General features: G+C 43.9%; 1 protein-coding gene across 4 annotated transcripts in view; it reads right to left on the bottom strand.

The window, feature by feature from the left end:
* The window catches only part of acbd5a (acyl-CoA binding domain containing 5a), a 123,299-nt gene that overhangs the window by 22,224 nt on the left and 81,277 nt on the right, over positions 1-19,798 (bottom strand). For all 4 annotated transcript variants that reach the window (XR_010969134.1, XR_010969135.1, XM_068014042.1 and 1 more), the window contains 2 exons: positions 13,292-13,571; positions 12,747-12,946 (listed from right to left, as the gene is read on the bottom strand). Coding sequence is in view for 2 of the 4 variants with exons in the window: in XM_068014042.1 (XP_067870143.1) it covers positions 12,747-12,946; positions 13,292-13,571 (480 nt within the window). In the remaining 2 variants the exon portion in view is untranslated. The remainder of the gene's footprint in view (positions 1-12,746; positions 12,947-13,291; positions 13,572-19,798) is intronic.

Here is a 19,798-nt window from a genome sequence, read left to right as displayed (position 1 = left end):
CAAAAATTGAGACATTGAATTAAAAAAACACATTTATTTTGCTCCTCTCCCACCTCCCCATAACCACAGAATTAATTACTTACCCTTCCCCGTCCCCCCAAAACACTTACCTTGTCCACCAAACCTCCTCCCCCCCCACTCCCAAAGTGCATAAACTTTAAACTATAACCCTTCCCACCATCCCCTACATCAATATTACTTTGACCATGCTCCCCTCCCACTGCACTGAGAAACTTACCGCCCCCCCCCACCCCACCCCACTAGGGTATCCTCAGTGAGAAGACAGGACTTCATTTTCAAATGGATTGTGCGGTGGTCACCCCTATCAATACGGTCATGGACAGATGCACCTGCAACAGGCAGATTGGGGTGGTCAAGGTCTAGTAGGTTTTTCCCCTCACGTTGTGGAGAAACACAAAAATCTCAGCACTCCCATTGATGGCCTGGTTAAGACTAAGACTGCATTCTGGTGCAAATCCATGTCCTACTCTCCCTCCCTTAATTCACTACAATAGATATTTCATAACTCTTAACTGAAAGACTTTGAGAAGATGCACTATCCCTAGCTACTAAACAAGTTAAGGATTGTATCAAATTGAAAGAAAAGGCACACAATGCTGTGAAGATTAGTGGTAGCCAGAAGATTGGGAGAAGTTTTGAAACCAGCAAAGGATGCTAAAAAAAAAAAGGGAGAAATTAGAGTGAGAGTAAACCAGCAAGAAATATTAAAAGACATTAAAAGCTTCTATATATATATAAAAAAAGGAAAAGAGTAGTTAAAGTCGGTGTTAAGAACATAATAAGAGCCATTCAGCCCTGCTCTGCCATTCAATGAGATCATGGTTGATCTTCGACTTCAACAACATTTTCCTTCACTATTCCTGTATCCCTTGATGTTTTTAATATGTAGAAATCTATCGATCTCAGTCTTAAACATACTCAATGATGAGCCTCCACTGCCCCCTAGGGCAGAGAATTTCAAAGATTCAAAACCCTCTGAATGACGAAATTCCTCTTCATCTCAGTCCTAAATGGCCCACCCCTTATTCTGAGACTGTGTCCCCTGGTTCTAGACTCCCCAGCCAGGGGAAACATCCTTCCTGCATTTACCCTGTCAAGCCCTGTAAGAATTTTGTATGTTTGAATGAGATCACCTCTCATTCTTCCAAACTCCACAGAATAAAAAACAAAGAACAGTACAGCACAGAAACAGGCCATTCGGCCCTCCAAGCCAGCGCCGATCATGATGCCTGTCTAAACTAAAACCTTCTGCACGTCCGGGGTCCGCATCCCTCTATTCCCATCCTATTCATGTATTTGTCAAGATGCCTCTTAAACGTCGCTATCGTACCTGCTTCCACCACCTCCCCCGGCAGCAACTTCCAGGCACTCACCACCCACTGTGTAAAAAAAACTTGCCTCGCACATCCCCTCTAAACTTTGCCCCTCGCAGCTTAAACCTATGTCCCCTAGTAACTGACTCTCCCACCCTGGGAAAAAGCTACTAACTATCCACTCTGTCCATGCCACTTATAACTTTGTAAACCTCTATCAGGTTGCCCTTCCACCTCCGTCGTTCCAGTGAAAACAATCAGAGTTTATCCAACCTCTCCTCATAGCTAATGCCCTCCAGACCAGGCAACATCCTGGTAAACCTCTTCTGTACCCTCTCCAAAGCCTCCACATCCTTCTGGCAGTGTGGCGACCAGAATTGCACGCAATATTCCAAGTGTGGCCTAACTAAGGTTCTGTACAGCTGCAGCATGACTTGCCTATTTTTATACTCTATGCCCCAACCGATGAAGGCAAGCATGCCGTATGCCTTCTTGACTACCTTATCCACATGCGTTGCCACTTTCAGTGACCTGTGGACCTGTACGCCCAGATCTCGCTGCCTGTCAATACTCCTAAGGGTTCTGCCATTTACTGTATACTTCCCACCTGTATTTGACCTTCCAAAATGCATTTCCTCACATTTGTCCGGATTAAACTCCATCTGACATTTCTCCGCCCAAGTCTCCAACCGATCTATATCCTGCTGTATCCTCTGACAATCCTCATCACTGTCCGCAACTCCACCAACCTTTGTGTCGTCCGCAAACTTACTAATCAGACCAGCTACATTTTCCTCCAAATCATTTATATATACTACAAACAGCAAAGGTCCCAGCACTGATCCCTGCGGAACACCACTAGTCACATCCCTCCATTCAGAAAAGCACCCTTCCACTGCTACCCTCTATCTTCTATGACAGAGCCAGTTCTGTATCTATCTTGCCAGCTCACCTCTGATCCTGTGTGACTTCATCTTTTCTACCAGTCTGCCATGAGGGACCTTGTCAAAGGCTTTACTTAAGTCCATGTAAATAACATCCACTGCCCTTCCTTCATCAATCATCTTCGTCACTTCCTCAAAAAACACGACCTCCCCTTCACAAAACCATGCTGCCTCTCACTAATAAGTCCATTGGTTTCCAAATGGGAGTAAATCCTGTCCCGAAGAATCCTCTATAATAGTTTCCCTACCACTGACGTAAAGTTCACCGGCCTGTAATTTCCTGGATTATCCTTGCTACCCTTCTTAAACAAAGGAACAACCTTGGCTATTCTCCAGTCCTCTGGGACCTCACCTGTAGCCAATGAGGATGCAAAGATTTCTGTCAAGGCCCCAGCAATTTCCTCCCTTGCCTTCCTCAGTATTCTGGGGTAGTTCCCATCAGGCCATGGGGACTTATCTACCTTAATGTTTTTCAAGACGCCCAACACCTCCTCCTTAAAGGCCCAGTCTGTTTAATAATTTCTCATAGGACAATACCTCCATCCCAGGAATTAGTTTGGTGAACCTTCGCTGCACTCCCTCTATGGCAAGTATATCTTTGCTTAGGTAAGGAAACCAAATCTGCACACAATATTCCAGGCGTGGTCTCACCAACGCTCTATATAATTGTAGCTAGATATCTTTACTACCGGACTCAAAACCTCTTGAAATAAAGGCCAACACACCATTTGCTTTCTTAATTGCTTGCTGTATCTGCATGTTAGCTTTCAGTGACTCATGAACAAGGACACCCAAGTCCCTTTGAAGTTCAACACTTCCGAGCCTCTCACCATTTAAAAAAAAAACTCACATTTCTCTACATTGTATTCCAATTGCTAAGTTTTTGCCCTCTCGCTTAGTCTCTCCAAAATCCCTTGAAGCTTCTTTGCACCCTCCTCACAACTCACACTTCCACCAAGTTTTGTGTCATCTGCAAACTTGGAAATATTACATTTAATCCCCACATCCAAATCATTGATATAGATTGTGAATAGCTGGGCCCTAAGCACTGATCCTTGCGGTACCCCATTAGTCACAGCTTGCCAACCTGAAAATGAGCCATTTATTCCTACTCTCTATTTTCTGCCCGTTAAACAGTTCTCAATTCATGTCAGTATATTCCCCCTAATCCCATGTGCTCTAATTTTGTTTACTAACCTCTTGTGTGAGACCTTATCAAAAGCTTTCTGAAAATCTAAATATACCACATCCACCAGATCCCCCCTATCTATTCTACTAGTTACACCCTCAAAAAACTCCAACAGGTTTGTTAAACACAATTTCCCTTTTATAAATCCATGTTGACTCTGCCCAATCCTACCATTATTTTCGAAATGTCCTGTTATCACATCCTTTATTATAGATTCCAGCATTTTCCCTGCTACTGATGTAGTTCCCAATTTTCTCTCTCCCTCCTTTCTTAAATAGCGGGGTTACAATTGCCCCTTTCCAATCTGCAGGAACCATTCCAGAGTCTCCAGAGTTTTGAAAGATAACCACCAATGTATCTACTATCTCTACAGCCATCTCTCTCAATATTCTGAGATGGAGATCATCAGGTGCAGGGGATTTATTTACTTTATGCCCCATTAATTTCTCGAGTACTTTTTAAAGTAATATTAATATCTTGCAGTTCCTCATTTACACTAGTCCCTTGATTCCCAATTATTTCTGGGAGGTTTTCAGTATTTTCCTCGGTGGAGACAGACACAAAGTATTCGTTTAGTTTCTCTGCCATTTCCTTATTCCCCGTTATAAATTCTCCTGACTTCACTTGTAATGAACTCACATTTGTCTTTGCTAATCTTTTACTTTTTACATATCTTTAGAAACTTTTACAGTCTGTTTTTATGTTTCTCACTAGTTTACACTCATATTCTATTTTCCCTTTCAATCTTTTGCTTGGTCCTCCTTTGCAAAATTCTAAAATGCTCACAATCCTCAGGCTTACGTTTTTCTGGTCAGCTTTATACAAGTCTTCCTTTGACCTAATAGAATCAAGGATTGTTTTGTTAGCCACGGTTGGAACACTTTCCTTGCTGGGTTTTTGTGCATTAAAGGAATGTATTTTTGTTGTAAACTATGTATTAGTTCTTTAAACATTAGCCATTGCCTGTGTACTGTCATACCTTTTAACACAGTTTCCCAACTCACCATAGCCAATTTGCCCCTTTCCTTTCATAGTTTCATTTGTTTAGATTTATGACCCTATTTTCTGATTGAATTACATCACTTTCAAACTTAATGTAAAATTCGATCATATTATGGTCACTCTTTCCTAAAGGCTCCTTTACAACAAGATTGTTAATTAGGCCTTTTTCATTGCACAATACTAGATCTAAAATAGCCCATTCACTGGATGGTTCCTCAACGTAGTGCTCCAGAGAACCATCTCACAAACATTCCAAGAATTTGTCCTCCACAACATTTGTACTAATTAGGTTTACCCAATCTATGTGTAAACTGAAATCCCCCATGATTACTGTATCACCCTTGTTACACGCACCTCTGATTTCCTGATTTATACTGTGACTTACATTACCACTGCTGTTTGGTGGCCTATAAACAATTACCACCAATGTTTTCTACCCCTTTCCGTTTCTTAATTCCACCCAAACTGATTCTATGTCTCGATCCTGAGAACTAAAGTAATCTCTCACTACAGTACTAATGCCCTTTTTAATTAATGGAGCTACCCCACCACCTTTTCCCAGCTTCCTATCCTTCCTGAATGTCATGTACCCACGGATATTCAGGTCCCAGCTTTGGTTTCCTTGTAGCCACATCTCTGTAATGGCTATCAGGTCATATATATGAATTTTTATTGAGCTGACAATTCATCGGTTTTATTGCAAATGCTGTGGGCATTCAGATACAGAACCCTTAATTTAGCTTTTCTTTAAAGTGCTTTTGTAAACTCTGGCCCTATCTGCAACCTTGATCTATTGCCTTGTCATTTCCCTTTAATTTACTCAATCTTTCCCAACATGATTCCTTCCCCCCCTCTATTTAGTTTAAAGCCCTCTCTACTTCCCTAGTTACGTGATTCGCTAGAACACTGGTCCCATACCAGTCTTTGTGCCATGCATTAATCTCTCTAATCTTATTTGCCCTATGCCAATTTGCACGTGGCTCAGGTAAATATCCAGAGATTATTACCTTTGACGTTCTGCTTTTTTAATTTAGTGCCTTGCTCCTCATACTCCTTATGAAGAACCACTTTCCTAGTAGGATCTATGTCATTGGTACCCACATGGACTATCACCACTGGATCCTGCCCCTCCCACTGCAAGTTCCCCTCCAGTCTGAGTCGATGCCCTGAACCCTGGCACCGGGCAGGCAACACAGCCTTCTGGACTCTCACTCTTGGCTGCAGAGAACAGTGTCTATACTGTACCTACTACCACTACATTCCTTTTAACTTCCCTGCCACTTCAATGGCTTCCTGTACCATGGTCAGTCTGCTCATCCACACTACAGCTCTCTTGTCCATACAAGCTGCAAGAACCTCAAACTTGTTGCTCAATTGCAAGGGCTGAGGCTCCTCCACTGCCACCTTTTCCATCCCCTTACCTACCTAACTCGAAGTCACACCCTCCTGATCCTGACCACTGACCAAATCAGATGACCCTATCCTAAGGGGTGTGACTGCCTTCTGGAACAAAGCATCCAGGTAACCTTCCCCCTCACTGATGCATCACAATGTCTGCAGCTTGGCCTCCAACTCATTAACTCTGTGCCAAAGCTCCTTAAGCCGCAGACACTTACTACAGATGTGGTTGCCATGAACTGCAGTGGCATCCAGATGCTCCCACATGCTGCAGCCATGACATATCACCTGTCCTGCCATTTTTGTTTTAATTACATTTATTTTTCTTAATTAATTTATAATTTCCCTCTTCATTAAACTCCCTCACTTATCAAACTTCACATCTGTGCACTAAAGCAGCACTCAGTGCAGACGCTGTTACCTTAGAGGATGAAACTGGGGAATTAATAATGGGGAACAAGGAAATGGCAGAGCCTTTGAACAAGTATTTTGCATCGGTCTTCACAGCAAAAGATGCAAAACGCATCCCAAGCTTTTCGTTGTGCAGCTTTTCCAGGAGCACAGGCATTGCGAGCGAGGAGTGAACAGCTGGGAAGTCAATTTCATCGGGAGTTTCGGTGGAGCAGGGACTGCTGGCTAAGTAGAAACCTATATATTTGGGCTGTTTCTGAACCCGAGACACTACTCTTGTACTGTCTCCCACCCGCCCTCCTCCTCTTACCAAAAAAAAAAGGACTCGGTTGTGTGTAGGTAAGGTAAGGCTTTTTCTATTTCTCTTCTTGTTTTATCGTGTGATTGGTTAAAAACTTGGGAATTTAGAATAGTGGGAATGGAGGTTAAGGCAATTGAATGCTCCTCCTGCAGAATGTGGGAGGGAAGGGTCGCCAAGGGTGTCCCTGCTGACTGCATCTGCGGGAAGTGCACCCAGCTCCAGCTCCTCGAGGACCGCGTTAGGGAGCTGGAGGAACTTCGGATCATTCGGGAGGCGGAGGGGATTATTGAGAGGAGTTATCGGGAGGCAGTCACACCTCAGGTAAAAGAAGAAGGTAGATGGGTTACAGTCAGGGGAAGGAGAGGGAACCAGCAGGCAGTGCAGGGATCCCCTGTGGCCGTTTCCCTCAACAACAGGTATACCGTTTTGGATACTGTTGGGGGAGACGACTTACCAGGGGTAGGCAATGGGATACAGGTCTCTGGCGCAGAGTCTGTCCCTGTTGCTCAGAAGGGAAGGGGTAAGAGGAGCAGAGCATTAGTCATTGGGGACTCCATAGTTAGGGGAACAGATAGGAGGTTTTGTGGGAACGAGAGAGACTCACGGTTGGTGTGTTGCCTCCCAGGTGCCAGGGTTCGTGATGTCTCGGATCGTGTTTTTGGGATCCTCAAGGGGGAGGGGGAGCAGCCCCAAGTCGTGGTACACATAGGCATCAATGACATAGGTAGGAAGACAGATGGGGATTTAAGGCAGAAATTCAGGGAGCTAGGGTGGAAGCTTAGAGCGAGAACAAACAGAGTTGTTATCTCTGGGTTGTTGCCCGTGCCACGTGCTAGCAAAGTGAGGAATAGGGAGAGAGAGGAGTTGAACACGTGGCTGCAGGGATGGTGTAGGAGGGAGGGTTTTGGTTTCCTGGATAATTGGGGCTCTTTCTGGGGTAGGTGGGACCTCTACAAACAGGATGGTCTTCACCTGAACCAGAGGGGTACCAATATCCTGGGGGGGGGGGGGGAGGGGGAGATTTGCTAGTGCTCTTCGGGGGGGTTTAAACTAATTCAGCAGGGGGATGGGAACCTAAATTGTAGTTGCAGTGTGCAGGATGTTGAGAGTAGTGAGGTCAGGGATAAGGTTATAAGGACGCAAGAGGGCACTGGCAAGCAAGAGCTTGGTTTAAAATGTGTCTACTTCAACGCCAGGAGCATCCGGAATAAGGTGGGTGAGCTTGCAGCATGGGTTGGTACCTGGGATCTCGATGTTGTGGTCATTTCAGAGACATGGGTAGAGCAGGGACAGGAATGGATGTTGCAGGTTCCGGGATTTAGATGTTTCACTAAGAACAGAGAAGATGGTAAAAGAGGGGGGGGTGTGGCATTGTTAATCAAGGAAAGTATTACAGCGGCAGAAAGGACGTTTGAGGACTCGTCTACTGAGGTAGTCTGGGCCGAGGTTAGAAACAGGAGAGGAGAGGTCACCCTGTTGGGAATTTTCTATAGACCTCCAAATAGTTCCAGAGATGTAGAGGAAAGGATAGCAAAAATGATTCTTGACAGGAGTGAGTGTAACAGGGTAGTGGTTATGGGGGACTTTAACTTTCCAAATATTGACTGGAAATACTATAGTTCGAGTACTTTAGATGGGTCTGTTTTTGTCCAGTGTGTGCAGGAGGGTTTTCTGACACAGTATGTAGACAGGCCAACCAGGGGCGATGCCACATTGGATTTGGTACTGGGTAATGAACCCGGCCAGGTGTTAGATTTAGAAGTTGGTGAGCACTTTGGTGATAGTGATCACAATTCGGTTAGGTTTACCTTAGCGATGGGCAGGGACAGGCATATACAGCAGGGCAAGAATTATAGCTGGGGGAAAGGAAATTATGATGCGATTAGGCAAGATTTAGGATGCGTAGGATGGGGAAGGAAACTGCAGGGGATGGGCACAATCGAAATGTGGAGCTTATTCAAGGAGCAGCTACTGCGTGTCCTTGATAAGTATGTACCTGTCAGGCAGGGAGGAAGTTGTCGAGCGAGGGAGCCGTGGTTTACTAAAGAAGTTGAAGAGCTTGTCAAGAGGAAGAAGAAGGCTTATGTTAGGATGAGACATGAAGGCTCAGTTAGGGCGCTTGAGAGTTACAAGCTAGCCAGGAAGGATCTAAAGGGAGAGATAAGAAGAGCAAGGAGAGGACACGAGAAGTCATTGGCGGATAGGATCAAAGAAAAGGCGCAGTGGTTAGCACCGCAGCCTCACAGCTCCAGCGACCCGGGTTCAATTCCGGGTCTTGCCTGTGTGGAGTTTGCAAGTTCTCCCTGTGTCTGCGTGGGTTTCCTCCGGGTGCTCCGGTTTCCTCCCACATGCCAAAGACTTGCAGGTTGATAGGTTAATTGGCCATTATAAATTGCCCCTAGTCTAGGTAGGTGGTAGGGAAATATATAGGGACAGGTGGGGATGTGGTAGGAATATGGGATTAGTGTAGGATTAGTATAAATGGGTGGTTGATGGTCGGCACAGACTCGGTGGGCCGAAGGGCCTGTTTCAGTGCTGTATCTCTAAAACTAAACTAAAACTAAAACCCTAAGGCTTTCTATAGGTATATTAGGAATAAAAGAATGACTAGAGATAGGTTAGGGCCAATCAAGGATAGTAGTGGGAAGTTGTGTGTGGAATCGGAGGAGATAGGGGAAGTGTTAAATGAATATTTTTCGTCAGTATTTACAGTGGAGAAAGAAAATGTTGTCGAGGAGAATACTGAGATACAGACTACTAGGCTGGATGGGATTGAGGTTCACAAGGAGGAGGTGTTAGCAATTTTGGAAAGTGTGAAAATAGATAAGTCCCCTGGGCCAGTTGGGATTTATCCTAGGATTCTCTGGGAAGCCAGGGAGATGATTGCAGAGCCTTTGTCCTTGATTTTTATGTCGTCATTGTCGACAGGAATAGTGCCGGAAGACTGGAGGATAGCAAATGTTGTCCCCTTGTTCAAGAAGGGGAGTAGAGACAGCCCTGGTAATTATAGACCTGTGAGCCTTACTTCGGTTGTGGGTAAAATGTTGGAAAAGGTTATGAGATAGGATTTATAATCATCTTGAAAAGAATAAGTTCATTAGAGATAGTCAGCACGGTTTTGTGAAGGGTAGGTCGTGCCTCACAAACCTTATTGAGTTTTTTGACAAGGTGACCAAACAGGTGGATGAGGGTAAAGCCGTGGATGTGGTCTATATGGATTTCAGTAAGGCGTTTGATAAAGTTCCCCACGGTAGGCTATTGCATAAAATACAGAAGTATGGGATTGAAGGTGAATTAGTGCTTTGGATCAGAAATTGGCTAGCTGAAAGAAGACAGAGGGTGGTGGTTGATGGTAAATGTTCATCCTGGAGTATAATTTCTAGTGGTGTACCGCAAGGATCTGTTTTGGGGCCACTGCTGTTTGTCATTTTTATAAATGACCTGGATGAGGGTGTAGAAGGGTGGGTTAGTAAATTTGTGGATGACATGAAGGTCGGTGGAGTTGTGGATAGTGCCGAAGGATGTTGTAGGTTACAGAGGGACATAGATAGGCTGCAGAGCTGGGCTGAGAGATGGCAAATGGAGTTTAATGCGGAAAAGTGTGAGGTGATTCACTTCGGAAGGAGTAACAGGATTGCAGAATACTGGGCTAATGGGAAGATTCTTGGTAGTGTAGATGAGCAGAGAGATCTTGGTGTCCAGGTACATAAATCCCTGAAAGTTGCCACCCAGGTTAATAGAGCTGTTAAGAAGGCATATGGTGTGTTAGCTTTTATTAGTAGGGGGATCGAGTTTAGGAGCCACGAGGTCATGCTGCAGCTGTACAGAACTCTGGTGCGGCCGCACCTGGAGTATTGCGTGCAGTTCTGGTCACCGCATTATAGGAAGGATGTGGAAGCTTTGGAAAAGGTGCAGAGGAGATTTACTAGGATGTTGCCTGGTATGGAGGGAAGGTCTTACGAGGAAAGGCTGAGGGACTTGAGGTTGTTTTCGTTAGAGAGAAGGAGGAGAAGAGGTGACTTAATAGAGACATATAAGATAATCAGAGGGTTGGACAGGGTGGATAGTGAGAGCCTTTTTCCTCGGATGGTGATGGCAAACACGAGGGGACATAGCTTTAAGTTGAGGGGTGATAGATATAGGACAGATGTCAGAGGTAGTTTCTTTACACAGAGAGTAGTAGGGGCGTGGAACGCCCTGCCTGCAACAGTAGTGGACTCGCCAACTTTAAGGGCATTTAAGTGGTCATTGGATAGACATATGGATGAAAATGGAATAGTGTAGGTCAGATGGTTTCACAGGTCGGCGCAACATCGAGGGCTGAAGGGCCTGTACTGCGCTGTAATGTTCTATGTTCTAAGTATAGCAGAAAATCAAGAAGCAAAAGGAGGAACTTAAAACAATCACAATGACTAGAGAAAAAGTACTAGGAAAACTAATGGGACTAAAGGCTGACAAGTCCCCTAGACTGGATAGCCTGCATCCAAGGGTCTTAAAAAGAAGTGGCTGCAGAGATAATGGATGCATTGGTTGCAATCTTCCAAAATTCCCTAGATTCTGGAAAGGACCCAGCAAATTGGAAAACTGCAAATCTAACGCCCCTATTCAAGAAAGCAGGGAGACAGAAAGCAGGAAACTCAAGACCAGTTAGTCTAACATCTGTCATTGGGAAAATGGTAGAATCCATTATTAAGGAAGTAGTGGCAGGACATTTAGAAAATCATAATACAATCAGGCAGAGCCAACATGGTTTTATGAAACAGAAATTGTGTCTGACAAATTTATCAGAGTTCTTTGAGGATGTAACAAGCAGGGTGGATAAAGGGAAACCGGTAGATGTGGTATATTTGGATTTCCAAAAGGCATTCGATAAGGTGCCACATAAAAGGTTTCAGCACAAGATAAGAACTCACTCATGGTGTTGGAGGTAATATATTAGCATGGATAAAGCATTGGCTAACTAACAGGAAACAGAGAGTCGGGATAAATGGGGCATTGTCAGGTTGGCAAACTGTAACCAGTGGAGTGTCACAGGGATCAGTGCTGGGGCCTCAATTATTTACGATCTACATTAACAACTTGGATAAAGAGACTACGTGTATTGTAGCCAAATTTGCTGATGATACAAAAATAGGCAGGAAAGGAAGTTGTGAGGAGGACACAAAGAGTCTGCAAAGGCATATAGATAGGTTAAGTGAGTGGGCAAAAATTTTGCAGTATATCGTGGGAAAATGTGAGGTTATCCACTTTGGTGGGAAGAATAGAAAAACAGAATATTACTTAAATAAATAGTGAGGCACTGCAGAATGCTGCGGTACAGAGGGAGCTGGGTGTCCTGGTACATGAATCACAAAAAGTTAGCGTGCAGCTACAGCAAGTAAATAGGAAAAAAAATGGAATGTTGGCCTTTATTGCAAGGAGGATGGAATATAAAAGTAGGAAAGTCTTGATACAACTGTACAGGGGATTGATGAGACCACACCTAGAGTACTGTGTACAGTTTTAGCCTCCATACTTAAGGAGCAATATACTAGCATTGGAAGCAGTTCAGAGAAGGTTCACTAGGCCGATTCCTGGGATGAAGGGGTTGTCTTATGAGGAAAGGTTGAGCAGGTTGGGCCTATACTCATTGGAGCAAAAGGAGAATGAGAGGTGGTGTTATTGAAATATATAAAGATCTGAGGGAACTTAACAGGATAGATGCTGAGAGGAAGTTTCACCTCGTGGGGGAAATCTAGCACTAGGGGGAATAGATTCAAAATAAGGTGTCTCCCATTTAAGACAGAAACTATCTGGAATTTCTTCTCTGAGGGTTGTTAATCTTTGGAATTTTCTTCCCCGGACAGCAGTGGAGGCTGGGTCATTGAATATATTCAAGGCTGAGTTAGACTAATTTTTGATCTACAGGAGAGTCGAGGGTTATGGGAGGCTGGCAGGAAAGTGGAGTTAAGGCGACAATGAGATCAGTTATGATCTTACTGAATGGCAGAGCAGGCTCGAGCGGCCGAATGGCCTACTCCTGCTCCTATTTCTTATGAGCATTAACACCCATGGGTCTGCACCATGCGATCCTGCTTCACAGAACCTATAATCATGAATAGGAAGCACATGATTACATAGAGCATGTAGAATGCTCTTATCAAGACTTGTTTTTTTTTAGCTCTTACCCGAGAAGCAGTCACTGCTTCCAACATATGAAGCCGTTCCAACACACTCTGCATATCTTCCTGGAGCCTGATGAGTGCTACTGCGATCTGTTCATTCACATTGCCTTTTTGTAGCCGCTCTGACCCTTTTCGTTCCCCGTCACCACCATTACCCAGCTGTGTGATCTGAAAACGATCCCCGGAATGCTGCATCCTATTACCTGCAAAGTAAACAGGAATACAATTTAAATGACACCTTCTATCTTAGCAGTAATATAGGGTGAACACATCAACTGTTCAGAAAGACCAATGGTTACAAATACTTTGACATTTTAAGAAATTCAATGGCAAAGACATTCAGAGCCAGGAAGATTAAAGAATGACTCGATAGATGTCGTCATGATTACGGAGGATTGTGATAAAATAAATAGTGATGGATTGTTTCCACTGGTCAGCAAGATTATAACAAGAGATAATAATTACAAAAATGAACAGGGATGGCTAAAGAGAAATCTATTAACAGACAATACTTCAAATAAAGGCCCCCTTTGCAATCAAAAACATACCTCGCCCTCTCCTGGACCCATGAAACTCTGTTCTTTTGCTGGTTATCTTCTCTTTGTGAGGGCCACCTCCACCTGACTTTGCATCTTCACCACCATGGGTAAGAACTCCTTCTCCCAAATCCTGTACCATCATTGTTCCGGGATTCCCAAGGGAACTGTGAGAATGTTCCACCTCTGTTTTGGAACTATTTGCATTTCCTAATAACTGACTGTGGTTAAGTTCTGAGATTATCAGAGAACTGTTACATTTCTCTCTGCCAGAGCAGCCAGCTCCTAAAACCTACAAAAATGAAGTAAAATAACAATGTTTACTTGAAAAGATCAAACGATTACTTATGGAATATTCCTGTTTGAGTATATTTAACTTATGCTGTAACCCAAGAAAGTATTTTTAAGTCTCATTTGATTAGTAACATTGTGTTATTTGTACAAGTGAATAGAATATTGTTACTCAATTATGAGCATTAAAAATAATTTAGTGTGTAATGATTTAGACGTGAATATAGGAAGTAGGATCAGTAAGTTCACAGATGACACGAAAATTGGTGGTGTCATAAATAGTGAGGATGAAGGCCTTAGATAACAGGGAGATATAGTTGGGCTGTAAGATGGGCAGAGCAGTGGCAAATGGAATTTAATCCTGAGAAGTGTGAGGTGATGCATTTTGGGAGGACTAACAAGGCAAGGGAATGTACAATGGATGGTAAGACCCTAGGAAGTACAGAGGGTCAGAGGGACCTTGGTGTACTTGTCCATAGATCACTGAAGGCAGCAGCACAGGTAGATAAGGTGGTTAGGAAGGCATATGGGATACTTGCCTTTAATAGCCGAGGCAGAGAATATAAGAACAGGGAAGTTATGATGGAGCTTTATAAAATGCTAGTTAGGCCACTGCTGGAGTACTGTGTACAGTTCTGCTCACCACAGTATAGGAAGGATGTGATTGCACTGGAGAGGTTGCAGAGAAGATTCACCAGGATGTTGTCTGGGCTGGAGCATTTCAGCTATGAACAGAGACTGAAAAGGCTAGGGTTGTTTTCCTTAGAGCAGAGAAGGCTGAGGGGGGGACATGATTGAGGTATACAAAATTATGAGGGGCATTGATGGGATAGATAGGACGAAACTTTTTCCCTTAGCGGAGAGGTCAATATCCAGGGGGCATAGATTTAAGGTAAGGGGCAGGAGGTTTAGAAGGAATTTGAGGAAATTGTTTTTCATTCAGAGGGTGGTTGGAATCTGGAACGCACTGCCTGAAGAGGTGGTAGAGGCAGAAACCATCACAACATTTAAGAAGTATTTAGATGAGCACTTGAAATGCCATAGTATACAAGGCTACGGGCCAAGTGCTGGAAAATGGGATTAGAATAGTTAGGTGCTTGATGGCTGGCACAGACACGATGGGCTGAAGGGCCCGTTTCTGTGCTGTATAACTATGACTATGACATGCACAGTTTGTTTCTGCAATAGGTGATGGTGGAAGTTACAGAAGTTTGGTTAGGCAGTAACAGCAGAGGTGAAAGATAATACTAGTATTGGCAATTAAGGAGATTCTTGCCTCGTCAACAAACCCATTTACTATACTTCAGTTGCTCAATATTTTCTGCTTACATAATATCTATCAGCCACTAATCTCAAAGCATTTATGTAGAAGGAAATCCAATGTCCAAAATCACACAAATAGTGGATTTTAACAAAACTATCATTGAGCTTTTCACATTAAGAATTAATTGTGATGGGAACTAAAGAAGCACTTTCTGAATGGGAACACCCAGTATCACATCTGTGCCAGTAATATTTTTTGTGGAATTTTTCAGTTCAGGGACAGGTTCGTGTTGGTCAATGAAATACTTTAACTTCCTTCATCCAGTGTCAGTTCCCTCTACTTTGTTCAATAAAACCTTAATCCCAATTCCAGAAGAGTTTACAGCACTAGTCTCTTCTTTTAAGAAAACCATCATCCTTTTGTTAAGGATATAACATTTTTTTAATGCAATGTAACAAGCATGAGCAATTTGTGACCACAAACTCCAGGAGCATCACTTGAATAGGAGAGAAGACGACTGTAAATTTAATGACAGTTTTGAATTAGATTGAGACTGCTTGAAACTCAATTCATGTCCTCATAGTTGGCAGAGACAGATGACTTCCATCCCATCAGTCTGGGCTGATTTTGAACCTACTGCACCATCCAGTTCTCCCAAAGAGTTCAGCTTAAAAATCATTCGATGAGGGCAATGTGGTTCCCCTCATGGTAAGCTCTTGATCTGGATAGAGGCCAAGTATTTCTTGCAGATAGAGACAGCAAAACAAAAATCAAAACAGGTATGATGAGATAGAGATAACAAAAGAGAGATACAGGACTGGGGCAATCTCCTCACAGGGAGGTTCACTAGTGGAGTTGGGGAGGGTTTAAACAAAGTTGGCAAGGGGATGGGCACCAGCTAAGAGAAGTAGAAAAGACGAATAAGGTGCATAATGTGTGAGAATGTTAGATAGTACCAGAGAAGGTATCATCACCCTCAATAAGAACAAGGGTGACTGCGGTGACTGCAACAACTACCGTGGAATCTCCCTGCTCAGCATAGTGGGGAAAGTCTTCATTTGAGTCGTTTTAAACAGACTCCAGAAGCTGGCCGAGCGTGTCTACCCTGAGGCTCAGTGTGGCTTCCGAGCAGAGAGATCCACCATTGACATGCTGCTCTCCCTTCGCCAGCTACAGGAGAAATGCCACAAACAACAGAGGCCCCTCTATGTTGCTTTCATAGATCTCACCAAAGCCTTTAACCTCGTCAGCAGATGTGGTCTCTTCAGATTACTAGCAAAGATCAGATGTCCACCAAAGCTACTAAGTATCATCACCTCATTCCATGACAATATGAAAGACAATATGACAATTCAGTATAGCGGTGCCTCATCAGACCCCTTTCCTATCCTGAGTGGTGTGAAACAGGGCTGTGTTCTTGCACCTACACTGTTTGGGATCTTCTTCTCCCTGCTGCTCTCATATACGTTCAAGTCTTCAGAAGAAGGAATTTTCCTCCACACAAGATCAGATGGCAGGTTGTTCAACCTTGCCTGTCTTAGAGCGACGGACAAAGTATCAGGGAACTCCTCTTTGCTGACGATGCTGCATTAACATCCCACACAGAAGAATGTCTGCAGAAACTCATCAACAGAACTGCAGCTGCCTGCAACAAATTTGGCCTAACCATCAGCCTCAAGAAAACGATCATCATGGGACAGGACATCCGAAATGCTCCATTCATCAATATTGGCGACCACGTTCTGGAAGTGGTTCAAGAGTTCACCTACCTAGGCTCAACTAGCACCAGTAACCTGTCTCTCGATGCAGAAATCAACAAGCGCATGGGAAAGGCTTCCTCTGCTATGTCCAGACTGGCCAAGAGAGTGTGGGAAAATGGCACACTGACACGGAACACAAAAGTCCCAGTGTATCAAGCCTGTGTCCTCAGTACCTTGCTCTACGGCAGCGAGACCTGGACAGCGTATGTCAGCCAAGAGCGATGTCTCAATTCATTCCATCTTCGCTGCCTCCGGAGAATCTTTGGCATCAGGTGGCAGGACCATATCTCCAACGCAGAAGCCCTTGAGGCGGCCAACATCCCCTGCATATACACCCTACTGAGCCAGTGGCGCTCCAGATGGCTTGGCCATGTGAGCTGCATGGAAGATGGCAGGATCCCCAAGGACACATTGTACAGCAAACTAGTCACTGGTATCAGACCCACCGGCCATCCATGTCTCCGCTTTAAAGATGTCTGCAAACGCGACATGAAGTCCTGTGACACTAACCACAAGTCGTGGGAGTCAGTTGCCAGTGATCACCAGAGCTGGTGGACAGCCAGCCCCAGGCAGGGCTAAAGAGTGGTGAGTCGAAGAGACTTCGCTGTTGGCAGGAAAAAAGACAGAAGCAGAAGGAGAGAGCCAACTGTGTAACAGCCCCGACAACCAATTTTATCTGCAGCGTCTATGGAAGAGTCTGTCACTCCAGAATTGGCCTTTATAGCCACTCTAGGTACTGCTTCACAAACCACTGACCACCTCCAGGCGCTTACCCATTGTCTCTCGAGACAAAGAGGCCAAAGAGAAGAGACCAGAGAAGGAAGTAGTACCATATTAGATAGGGGCAGAGTTAGAAGGACTACGTGGAATACAAAGACAGGTCTAAAATGCATGTATGTAAACGCACAAAGCGTGGTGAATAAGACTGGTGAGCTACAAGCACAAATACCCTTGTGGGAATATGATGTAGTGGCAGTAATGGAAACTTCCCTTAAAAATAGTGAGGACTGGGTGCTTAATATTCAAGGATACAAAGTGTTCAGAAAGGATGGAGAAGGAAAAATGGGAGGTGGGGTGGCAGTACTGATTAGGGAAAACATTGTAGTGTTGGAAAGATAGGATGTTCTTGACGGGGCAAAGACGAAATCCGTTTGGTTAGAGTTGAGAAGCAAAAAGGGCATGATCACACAACTGGGGATATCTTATAGGCCTCCAAATAGTGAGAGAAAGAGACAGAGGAACAAATCCGCATGGAAATGATAGAGATGTGCAAGATCTATAGATGGGTGATATTGGGGGACTTTCATTACCCAAATATCAATTGCGTTAATGTTAGAATAAAGGGAAAAGAGGGGGGAGAAATTTCTGAAATGCGTTCAGGAGAACTTCCTTGACCAGTATGTTCTCGGTCCAACTAGGACGGAGGCATTGCTGGACCTGGTGCTGGGCAATGAGATGGACCAAGTGTCTGTGGGCAAACACTTGGGTAAGGGTGATCATTTGTATCATAAGGTTTAGATTAGCAATGGAGAAAAGCATGGAACAATCTAAAGTAGAACTTCTAAATTGGAAGAGGGCTAACTTCAATGGAATGAAAGGGGATCGAGCCAGGGTAAAATGGAACCAAAGATTGACAGTATGTAAATAATAAGTGGGTAGTAAGAGGTGGGGTGGGCCTATTAGGGACAAAGAGGGTGAGACTTAGAGACACAGGACAAGGCTAGGATGCTTAATGAGTACTTTGTAACAGTGTTTACCAAGGAAGAGGATGCTGACAAACTATCGGTAGAAGCAGAGACAGTAGAGTTAATGGATGAGGTGAAAATTGAGAGGGAGGTGGTCCTGGAAAGGCTGGCTATGCTTAGACTGGATAAGTTGCCTGGTCCAAATGACTTGCATCCCAGGTTGCTAAAGGAAGTGGGAGTGGAGATATTGAAGGGCTTGGCATAATCTTCCAGTCTTCCCTAGATACAGGTAGGTGCCAGAGGATTGGAGAGTGGCAAATGTGACACCCTTCTTCAAGAAAGGGGGTAAAGACATTCCTACAAGCTGGTCAGTTTAACACCTGTGGTGGGTAAAGTTTTAGAAAAAATAATCAAAAAAAAAAAATCAATAGGCACTTGGCGAGGTTTGAGTTAATTAGGGAGATACAGAACGGATTTGTAAAAGGCAGATTGTGCCAGGCTAATCCAATTGATTTTTTTGATGAAGTAACAGAGAAGGTTGATGAAGGGAAAGCAATGGATGTTGTCCATATGGATTTTAAGGAAGCATTTGACAAAGTACCACATAAAAGGCTCGTTAACAAAATTGAAGCTCATGGAACAGGAGAGTCAGTGTCAGCTTGGATAATAAATTGGCTAAAGGACAGAAAACAACAAGGTGTGGTAAATGGTTGTTTTTCAGACTGGAGGATGGAAGACAGCAATATTCTCCAAGGTTTAGTGCTAGGACCACTGCTTTTTTGATATACATAAATAACTTGGATATTGGAATACAGAGGAAAAATTCAAAATTTACCTATGATACCAAATTTGAAGGTGTGGCAGACAGTGAGGATGATACCAATCAACTGCAACCAGACAGACAGACAGGCTAGCAGAATGGACAGATAAGAGGCAGATGGAATTTAGCAGAGAAATGTGCCTGATGTACTTTAGCAAAAGGAATAGGAAGAATATGGACTAAATGGCACAGTTCTAAAGAGTGTACAGGTACAGAGGGACTTGGGAGTTCATGTGCATAGATCTTTGAAGGTGGCAGGGCATATTGGGAGAGTAGTTAGCAAAGCATATGGGATCTTTGGCTTCATAAATAGGGGTATGGAGTACAAAAGCAGGGGGGTTATGTTGAACCTTTATAATCTCTAGTTAGGCCACAACAAGAGTATTGCATCTAGATCCAATCACCACATTTTCAGAAGGATGTGAAGGTCCTTGAAAGGGCACAGGGGAGATTTACCACAATGCTTCCAGGGATGAGGGATTTTAGTTACAAGGTTAGGTTGGAGAAGTTGGAGTTCTCCTTCTTGGAGCAAAGGAGATTGAGGGGAGATTTGATAGAGGTGTAACAGATTCTGACAGGTTTTGATAGGGTAGACAAAGAAAAGCTGTTCCCATTAGCTGATGATACAAGGAATAGGGGACACAGATTTAAGGTTTTGTGCAAGAGTTGCTGTGGGGAGAAATGCAGCGAGCAATAAAG

The sequence above is a fragment of the Heterodontus francisci genome, chromosome 2 (genome assembly GCF_036365525.1).
Source record: "Heterodontus francisci isolate sHetFra1 chromosome 2, sHetFra1.hap1, whole genome shotgun sequence".
Classification (NCBI taxonomy): domain Eukaryota; kingdom Metazoa; phylum Chordata; class Chondrichthyes; order Heterodontiformes; family Heterodontidae; genus Heterodontus; species Heterodontus francisci.
Note: the sequence above shows the minus strand (reverse complement) of the source record. Positions and strands in the feature narration are given on the sequence as shown.